This window comes from Bombus pascuorum, chromosome 7, assembly GCF_905332965.1.
Source record: "Bombus pascuorum chromosome 7, iyBomPasc1.1, whole genome shotgun sequence".
Taxonomy (NCBI): Eukaryota; Metazoa; Arthropoda; class Insecta; order Hymenoptera; family Apidae; genus Bombus; species Bombus pascuorum.
This window is the reverse complement of record NC_083494.1, coordinates 90218-101027: the sequence shown is the minus strand read 5'-3', so window position 1 is coordinate 101027 and position 10810 is coordinate 90218. Positions and strand designations below refer to the sequence as shown.

General features: G+C 30.9%; 3 protein-coding genes across 3 annotated transcripts; 1 reads left to right on the top strand and 2 right to left on the bottom strand.

Annotated features, from left to right (window-relative positions):
* The first annotated feature begins 491 nt into the window (after positions 1 to 491).
* Positions 492 to 5586, top strand: LOC132908490 (homeobox even-skipped homolog protein 2). Its single transcript, XM_060962507.1, is given in 4 exon segments — positions 492 to 790; positions 1554 to 1852; positions 4257 to 4417; positions 5506 to 5586. Coding segments are annotated over 4 exon segments (840 nt in total).
* Positions 5587 to 5598: 12 nt separating this feature from the next.
* LOC132908491 (MKI67 FHA domain-interacting nucleolar phosphoprotein-like) lies at positions 5599 to 7088 on the bottom strand. The gene is made up of 4 exons (XM_060962508.1): positions 6867 to 7088; positions 6542 to 6772; positions 6075 to 6183; positions 5599 to 5992 (listed from the first exon to the last, which is right to left on the bottom strand). The coding sequence occupies exons 1-4, from the start codon at positions 7002 to 7004 to the stop codon at positions 5745 to 5747; spliced, it is 726 nt and encodes a 241-aa protein (XP_060818491.1). The 5' UTR covers positions 7005 to 7088; the 3' UTR covers positions 5599 to 5744.
* A 1107-nt stretch (positions 7089 to 8195) lies between these two features.
* Positions 8196 to 10047, bottom strand: LOC132908795 (uncharacterized). The gene is made up of 3 exons (XM_060963131.1): positions 9570 to 10047; positions 9019 to 9151; positions 8196 to 8921 (listed from the first exon to the last, which is right to left on the bottom strand). Exons 2-3 carry the CDS (start codon positions 9053 to 9055, stop codon positions 8425 to 8427), a joined length of 534 nt encoding a protein of 177 aa, XP_060819114.1. The 5' UTR covers positions 9056 to 9151; positions 9570 to 10047; the 3' UTR covers positions 8196 to 8424.
* Positions 10048 to 10810: the final 763 nt, after the last annotated feature.

The following is a 10810-nucleotide window of genomic DNA, read 5'->3' as shown; positions in this document are numbered from 1 at the left end:
CCGCAACCTGCCGCCGCATCGTACGCGTACGTCTCGCTACTGACAATATTAACGCCAGCCGTCACGATGAAAACGCGTAACGACAAAAACGAGTCGCTACTGTTTCATGGACAGGTGCACATTACTTTACAATTTACAATGACCGCTGCATGCAAGCCTATTGTTAACATTAACGCGTCTAATACCGCTTTCTATGAAGCGACGCTTCGTGGACAGTGGGTCTTAAGCCGAATTTACACTGTTTCACTTGGAAGGAACACGGCGGATGAACACTGCTTTCGTTCTTCTTCCATCCGTGTATAAATGTGTTCATGTGTTCATATGTCAGGTGTTCCATACACGGATCAAAGCAGCGTTCATTCGCCGTGTTCCTTCAACAGCGAAACAATGTAAATTCGGCCTTAGTCTCACAGATATTTCGTTTTAATATCTTTCATCTCTACGCCTTTCCTCTAATAAGTGAGAATAAAATTTTCCTTATTTTAGATAAGATGTCTTGGTTAGAAAATATAGCTTCGACGGACCAACAATATTCCGAAAATGTTTTCGAAATCCCGTCAATGCCACTGACACCGACCTCTTCTCAGATAAACGTTCAGAGCCCTTGTTTTCCTGGAAACCGGGATCCCCCGTTGAGTCACGGATATCTTTGGAATAACTTTTCCAATCCTTGCAATATTTCAACGTCAGTTAACACGTTGAGTGAACGTGGACTGTCACCGTTTCATAGCGCAACTATTCAACATTCTAATAGTAATCGAAATTATCGAATATACAGGTACAAATGAAAGTAATTAGTACGTAAACTGTTTGGATTTTCATGAAAATCTAAAAGGCATATTCAACGATAAAGAACGCAAAGTACTTTCGTCATAATCTAAAGTTACATACAATCATCTAATAATCATGAAAACATAATTATTGATCGAATTCTAGACAATTATAAATACTTCTTAAATGATTCATATCATTCGTTTCACGTCTCAAATGGATTAAAATAATTTTAAGTATCAATTTAAATATTTTTCCATGGAAAGAATACAATGCCGAATACTATTCGACAGATCGTTTGACAGATTGAACAATTCGAGACTGAACAGTCAATATTTAATGACTAAATGCGAAAAGCGTTCAAATATTTCTAATTTACTAAATAGCATTCTCTTATTTAAAAACTATTCCATGTATTGCATATATTTTTATTATTTTTTATGCTAAAGAGAAAAAGCAATTACCAAAGATATAATTTTATAATATCAAAGTATCGATTTAATTTTCTTTGACCATCTCATTCAGCTTTCCTCGCGTCATTAGCTTTTTCAAGCAAAACAATAAGTATACAACATTTTCTATTATAATTTTTTTTATTATTATATTACACCGAACAATTTCTTTATCTCAATTCCTCTTGTTTAATTCCGTTTTATATGACGCTGTGCTTTATAATATGATTAGAATGTAAAATAAAAGTCCTGCAGCCCTATTAAATTGCTATTACCGCTACTAGTAATTTCTTTATTATTAAGTAATATCTGCTTTCTTCCGATGAAAAGATGGGAGCAATATTCGCAGCAAAACTCCACTATCGATGAAGAGGATATAGTTGACGAGTCGAGGGAAAGAATAAACATAAATTCCACGGAGCAATCTTTAGATTTTATTTGTGAGAGAGCTCAAGATCGTCAAATCTCCACGACTACAACGGTATTTCGCGCTTGGGAAATTCCGGCATATCAGAACACCGGGCAAAACACTGAAAATGAGCTGAAATGTCGTTCGTGGCAAGAGTCACGGTATTCCATTGGTTTGAGCAACAATTCCTTTGACAATGAAGCGTGTTCTGTAGAACAAGGTGGTAAGATACTTTCAGACGATATTATCAGCATGCAAAATAGATAAATTGAAAATTTTGTATATTCAAATTTCTAACAATGCAATTTAAAACGTTGAATAACGAAGACGTTAATAGTTGTTAAATAATTATGTTCACACGAATTGGCACGTTAGTAATGAACACTACATTAACTTCATTTATGACTTTACCGTCGCCAATGTGGCTATAATGGGGCCAACGTAGCCTAAATATTTATCGAACATGTAACTATATCATATACATACATATCATCGCGTGTAACAAACGGCAAGGCTATCGTAAAATCATTGTAAAATGTCACATTGGCACGATGTATGTAATACCTTTTTGCAATAAACGCAACAACATTCAACGCTAACTTCTCCTTCATCTTCGTCTCGAATATTTATGTGAATTACACATTCATCGATAGAAAACGAAATGAAAATATTTGAAAAATACTTTACTCTATACTTCCACGCTTAACTTATTTTTAAAACAATTCCACGTCATTTTTAGCCGAAACATGGTTTTGAAATCATGTAAAATTTATATATGCCCAAAGATATGTTCCATACTACCGAAATTAAAAGAATCGAAAGATCGATAATTTATTTCTGTGCATACTGTTCTTCTCAAACAAAATTTTTCCAAATTTAGTACATCCACTGTTGAAAATCATCGATACAGATACTTTTAAAGCAAGAAACGACGACATCTTCTAGATTTCCTGAATACGTTACATTCTTTGGTGTTGCACAAATTCGTACAATAGTTTATTTAACTTTTAACAATCAAAGATAAAATAAAAGTACTTAACACAAAATAGAGATAGAATAAGAAAATTATACAAAGATGCAGAAATTTTCTTAAAATCTCCTAATAATTCAAGAACATTCGAAACAGTTTTTTAGCAGTATATATATATATATATATATATATATATATATATATATATAAAAGCGAATTATATTATATTATATATATATATATACACATATATATAATATAATTCGCTTTTACATTACAATCGCTACATATGTTTCTCGTTGTTATTATAATAAAAGAATATTGAAGAAATTTTAATTTACTATATATTCATATTAAAAAAAGAAAAAGAAAAAAGAAAAAAAAAGAGAAGATGACGTAAAATTGATTTAATTGAAATCGGAATAGAAATAATATCGAGATATTAGCATTTCATTAAAAATTCAATTGTCAACATATATGTGACGCCAATGAATTCGTTTAATTAAAAAAAAGAATGAAATTATTCGCAAAACTTCGCGGACTGGTTCGATTGACGTCAGTTAACAAATATAGATGAGATAGCGGTACGGAAGCAAGGCTAAGGGCTCTACCACCGATCCGACCAACGTTTTATACATCATCGCCCGCAGATGATCCTGATTCCGACAACCTACATTATAGCGGCACGTTTATTAACTGGCACGCGGGAGCAGCTTGGTAATGACGCATCGAATATGCAGCTATTTTCATCTGACTGCCGCTTTGTGAATAAAAAACTGATACCGGTTAAAACCTCACTACGATTATATCATCGCGTATAATGATAGAGGATACAGGAAATCGTCACTGAACTGAATTTTCATCCACCAAATTTCGCGAAAGCCATTTGAAATCACGTTAGCAGATATCAGTTAGCAAACTAATTTTCAAACATACGTCAATTAACTAAAGATAAATGATGGATAAGAAGCTGATTTACGTATTTTCCAAATTTTAGAACGCGCGTTTTATTCATAGCGAGTAAAATACATAGATTCGTATCCACATTTTTATTCGAGATGGAATTATTTAATAAATTTCCATTTCTTCCGAGACTGAAACATAAAACTACAATAAATAAATACTCTAGTATCATACGATAATGGATTATTATTTAAAAATCCATATGAGATAAAGTTCCTTATGGAACAAGACAATATAAAATATTTAATACTATATAAACTTTCAATTTTAGAAAAAAACAATTTCATGAAGTTATCACGTTATGTTGTATTAATGATGGATTTAACGAATTTTACTATAACTATAAATCAAGATTTTGTATATGCATTCATTAACTTATACAACATTTATAAATCTGAATTTATTTCTTCTCTATAAGAAGCTACAGTAGGCAAATAATAGTCTTCAGTATCAGCTTATTCTAGAATTTGCTTATGTAAATTCTGATAAAAGAAAAAAGGGCTACTATATCTTTAGAAATTTATAGATTTCTTTTTTGTAGAATTTTGACATACGCGAAATTCTTACGTTTCACATAATGTAAGATGATATCTTAGTTTTCAATTTTTAAAAATACCATTTCTATTGTGTCAAAAGTCGTAACTTCGTTAACTTATTAAATTTATTAAATTCCGAATCCTTTACATTTCAGAGACAAATAAACGATTGACTGGCGACAGACCTCGCAAGGAAAGGACTGCATTTACAAAACACCAAATTCGCCACCTTGAATATGAATTTGCGCACAGTAATTATCTGACACGTTTACGTCGCTATGAAATAGCAGTTGCTCTCGATCTAACAGAACGTCAGGTAAATTGATATCGCAATGCTGATAATTTTCAAATTCGTTAACCCTTTAATAGTTTGATTTGTTTTTAAGATCTTCTACGATGATCGATTGTAGGGAATATTTCACACAATTGAAACAATTTGTAGCTCTAAAACGACAGAAGGCAAGAAAAGATGTTTTAAAATTTTTAAGATTTTAAAATCACCTCTATCTTTTAAAATTTTAATATATTTTTCATATCGTTTATTATTTTGTTATTCTCTAGAAAACAGTATTGTAAGATATTTAGATCCAGAAGTAATTCGATTGAAAGATATAATTTTAATTTCATAACAACTCGTTGCATTTTGTCTTTCCCGATCTTTCGCACAAGTTCTACGAAATCGAAAATGAAATATCTTTTAAAACACAAACAAGTCAATAATATATATCAGAGAAAATAAAGAAGGAATTATATGTATACAAGAAATGTACGATTCAAATATATGACTGAAAAATATAATAGTGAGCCTATTCCAAAACTCAAAGCACGTCGTGCAATATTCAAAACTATTTAATTTTACCTAGTGAACTTTTTTTTCTATTTTATACTACTTCCGGACTATAGTTTGTCCCATGTTATATAAAAATAATTCATATGTATATTAAAAGTAGTAAAAAGATACGAAATATGTGAAAAATATATCATTCTCAATGTTTTATAACAAATTATTACTAATTTTAAATATAAAAATATTCGGAGTTGTATTTTACCATTTTGATTAAATATAAGATTATCAACCTATTTTCCGGGGCGACTCTATATACGTTATCCCCATATAGAAAAAATATTATGCATGTCAATTTATATTTGGTTTGAACTATTTGTTCAAATGATGAACTATTGAATCAAATGTATCGATAAGATGTAATATTCGACAAATGGAAAGTTTCATTTCATACCAACTAATTATAAGTAAATAAAACAATATTACAAAAATAGTATTTTAATTATAGACATAAAAGTTTTGTTATGTTATAACTAACAATATATTATGGATTATCATTTGAAGATAATATAGTTGTGTACATACTAACTAATGTAATTAATATGTTGCTAACTTTTTAGGTAAAGGTATGGTTTCAAAATAGACGTATGAAGTGGAAGAGAACAAAAGCAGGATTAGGAAGTGGATCAGACAAATTTTGATGATCCCTGATAATTATTTTTTTTAATTTTAAACATCTTATACAATGTCCAATGTAAATAGTAAATTAAGTAAAATCATGTAATCAAAAAGGTATTCGATATCTCCATAGTACTTAATTATAACATTTGTACATTATTGTGTTTAATAAAAAATTTACTTAACATTGTTTAGAAGAATCTATCGGTACAAAATTCATATCAAAACCTTTTTCTTTTAATTTCTTTTCTAAAGCAGATAATTTATCCCTTGTACTTTGTTCGAAACTTATATGCCTCTGCTTTTGGATACCTTCGTTTCTTATTTTAGTAACTTTATTTCTATTTATTACTTTAGGATAAATTTTTGTTGTCCATGTTTTACCAGCAAAAAAGCCATTGTGTTGTTTCCCAGGTGGAATATATGTAGCTAAATAAAAACATTAAACGATATATTATATGGTAAAATTGAAGCATTCGCTTAATAATCGTTGTACATTTTTGTATAATACCTTTTAATAATCTTCCATACATAAGATAGTTATTCATTGTTTCCGCAGCTACTTTTGCAACTTCAGGGTACATGAATTCCACGTATCCATAGCCACGACTTCTACCAGTCTATTAAATAATATATATTATGATATTATGTACTTAATTTTTAACCGTATCTTATTTTATATTACATGTTGTTAATTATTATTGCAAATATTAATGGAAATTATTAAAATGACTAACTAAGGGTATATCAATAATGCATGCTTGATTAGTATAAATCAGATTAATCATTACAGGAAGAATCTATCTCTTATATTATATAGGCCATATACCGATATTCTAAGAAAGTCGTATTCATACTCAAACCAGTGCAAATAATATTATAATGGTAATCAAATTTGTAAAATAGTAAACAATTGAAGTTTTATAACATTTACATACATATTTATATTATGTATAATTCAAATTCATGTATACTTACATTACTTGATCGAACAACTCGTACTCTAGTTACATTGCCAAATTGTGTAAAATACTCTGTCATTTGTTCTTCGTAAAAACCATGAGGTATATGACCTAAATACACTATACCTCTTCGATATCTTATTTGAGGCCTTCTTTTTCTCCTTCTGACTTTAATAATTTTGTGCGATTTTTCAGGTTTTGGAAACGAAATAGTTTTTGGAGTATTTGTTGCTTTAACATTTTTCTTCTGGAATAAGACAAATTTTTCCAATTTAAAATCTAATTTAATTTTTTGCAATTAAATATCACAGCATGCAGATTGTGTTTAAACGCGTATTAACCTCCAACAATTTTTTAACATTTTCTATCGCTTTAGATACAGTTGATTCCTCTTTTATATCTGATGATTTACGTTTAACTTTTATAGATTTTTTAAGAGGCGGAACTCTCACTGCATTAGATTTCTTTTTAATTTTCATTTTGTATTTGTATTAATACAATGCAAGAACACACAACACACGTTACCAAAGAGGAAATGAGAGTAGTGCTAATGGCAATAGGTTACCTATCGCTCGATACGCACTAAAGTGCTGCCCCAAGCGGACAAAATCTCGTATGCGATATTATCGACTCAGTGTTAGTACTAATTCGAATTTTGCATCGAAACTATTAGGTTATAAAAAAAGTATCTTTCTTTCGCAAATGTGTTTTTTACAATAGTGCACCTTCATACAAACGTCAAATCAAATCAGTGAAATGACGCGGTGTTTATCTCAACGGAATAAAAATGGATCGTAAGTAATTCGACAAAATAATACAAAACAATAAACGTTGTGTGCCTATTATTTCCTCATAGAACGAGTGAAACATTTCGGACAACCTAATAAATGAAATTACAAAGAATAGAACGACGCCCTGGAAATAAAGTAATAAAATTCTATATTTGCAATATGTTTCAACCGTATTATGATACAACTGATTGAAACGGTGATTTCGTGCAGAATCTGTTATATTTGTAATGTTTTCCAATTTTAATACGGGTCCGGCTGCTGATATTTCTGAAACAATTAATTTAACGTTTGAAACTTAATGTTCATTGTCTCTCTGTCGCCCAAGTATTAAAAGATAGATTCTATCCATCAACTAACAATTTCGCACATCTATTTTAGTGTTTGTTTCGGTGTTCAAAGTATATACATCTTCCAAAAATCGTCCCATGAATTTTTTAACACCCCGTTACAAACCCGGTGGCTTTTTACTACAATTAGTACGGTGATGACTGAAGAGTCAATTTATCTTGAATAAAATACGGATGGAAACTATCGAGAACGGAGATGCAAACGACAGAAGCGATAAGATTAAAATTTCTTTTTGAAAATGAATAATGTCTACGTTATATTGTGTTACAAGGAAACGAACGAAAAAGTAGATAACGATGTTGAGAAATTCAAATGAAAATGAGAAATTCAAGGGAAAAGCAATAGCTTGCAACAACTTATATTGCTTACTTTTTGGTTTAATTTTATAATGATTTATAAGTAAAAAATCTGTAAGAATACACTTTGTAATGAAAAGTGTGTGTGTGTATATATATGTATATATATATATATATATATATAATGTCGGGTTGGCGTTAGGGGCGTGTAATGAGTCTTCGCCGGTGTTGTTCATTGTTGTTGCACAAACGTTTATTACACAGATATAGTTGGTACAAGATTGACAAGCGACCGCGGTAACTAGACGCTAATGACAATGACCCTAGGTTCGATATGGCGAATCCACGGTCCACGGGATAACGAATATACTTTGCTTCGATATATATATATGTATAACATTAGAATATTATTATCATATTATAAAAAAATCACTTTGATCTCGCACAGATAAATAACGATTTTCTTAATAAAGGTGTTTTACTGTCGTTCCAGCTGATTCTTCTCGAGCATGACGCGCAAGGTCATCGGCAGCGAGTCCACCTGTAACACGACCCACTATTCTACCAATTGCAGAGCCAGCCACTGTGCCAACTGGACCAGCTATGCAGGTACCAACCGCAGCACCAGCTTTTGAACCAACGTGTGAACCAACAGTCTTCCCTACTCTTTTTGCACGTTTCACATCCCTCAAAACTTTCTTAAGATATTTGATCGTTTCTTTGATACGTTGCTTCTCCTCGGGATCGCTTTCAGCCTTGCGGCATTCTTTCAGTTTATCGATGGCATCCTTTATCTCATTGACTTTTTCGCTTGCGTGACTTTCAATGCATATACCATCGTCGAAAGAGGAAACTGTACAGAATATAGAGTCTGATACACTAGCTACTCTTAGTGTAGTACCCGAGTGTTCCAAATTGTAGTTTATCCTGTCTGTATAGGGGTTCCATGCACCGGGTAAACCTTATGTGTCAACACCAATACGAAGATTAACTCGTAAATATAAAAATCATTTCTACGGTAAAGATAAAAATATTTCCATTCTCGTGTATAATCTTACCCCCTCGTGCCCTTCGCCTATTGTGAATCGGACTCATATTTTGAATTCCGACAACCCCTTTTGCATTTAAATACTCGACAATTGTATCAGTGTTGGATATTCTGATATCCCGCACTTAAACTTTATGCCCACGCTATAATATAAAAGTGGAAAATGAAAATCACGTTGAGGTTTGAATATTTGAAAGCCACAAAACATTTTTTTGGTTTGTCTTTATGTAAAAAAATTAAGAAGAGAAGAAATTGTTTAAAATAGTACTGGCAGTTTTTCGCAAATATCATGGAAACTAAGCGATACCACTTGGTAACCTATATATATATATAGAAGAAAAAGTTATTTAAAGTATCGATTTCCACAACATATTCAAAGATCATTACAATTGGAGAGTAGTTAACGTTTCATCATATAAACTATTATATGTAGTAAAACGTATATTTCTTACAATTACTTCCACTTTAATTTTTCACATAATAAACTTGAGAAAGCATTTATCATAGTTAATGATATTGGAAATAAAGATTCAGGTGCTTAAAGGAATATGTTGTACTTACAAATAAAATAATGATGCTTTGGAAATTAAGACCACAAATATTATACTTTATATTATACGATTGAATCGCTACAAAATACAGAACTGTCAACTAGAGAAGAATACATAGTACTTAACTTTACTCGACTGTTTATCTTATCTGAAAATAGACAATCTGAGTATACATAGAAGCGAACGTGTGTGACTGCGAGATACAGTGATTTGTAAGACAGTTGCAGTGATTGGCGTTATGAATTAAAAATTCAATTAATATCGGAAAAATGTTGTTGAAAGAAAACGAATTCTATTTAAAATCGAAATAACTCTATTATGCTTTTATAAATGCAACAAATAAAAACTCAGTTTCGTTTTTGAAAAGTCTCTATTAGTCGTTTGATGACACTATTTACTAAATTGGCCAAAAATTCCTCCGAGATTCCATTCCTGAAAAAAAATCTTTTTTAAACAAACATACGGACATTTAGAGGAAATAATACATAATAATAATAATCGATTAGCATTACTAAAATCAGTACTAGCAAAATTAATAGCATACTAAAAACTTTAATTTTCAGGAATTGACAAATGCATTTCGCTGTAGATTAATAATCAACAGACAGCAACAGGTGCATGCATACATAACTAATTGAACTTAATAAGAATAGGATAAATGCGCATTAAATATAAACTATAGGAAACTCTAAAAGATATTGTGAATATATCGCTCTGTGGACCTTAAACATACTACTTTAGCTTAATGCACACAGAAAGTGGAGAAGACTGAATAATACTGAACAAGTTTCATCGAAGAGTTTCCGAGTATCTCATGGTGTTTCATTTAACGCGAACGTATAAGCCTACTTGAAACGTTGTAGCTACTCTTCCTACTTAAATTAACTATGAAACTTGAATGCGAACAAATTCAGAACCAATTTTGTATGCATTATAGTCATAAACTTTTCTCGAATATAAGGATCAGAAGATGTACCAGAAAAAGCATCGAGACTCACTCTGAAGTACAACACAATCATTATTTATGATTAAGAATTATTATTTATTTTCAAATATTAATAACTATAGAAATATATCTGTTGAGAAAATAAAACCTGTGCTATAGTTTAGGGTGGAACATTAAAAAACTAGTTATCTTCCAATCTCGAGGATTTTTGGATATGTCGTAGAAATCGGTATTTTGAGTAATCTTTTACTACTACTAAGCGTCGTTAAATACTTGCCAGCCTGCGGTATCACTGTTATCGATCG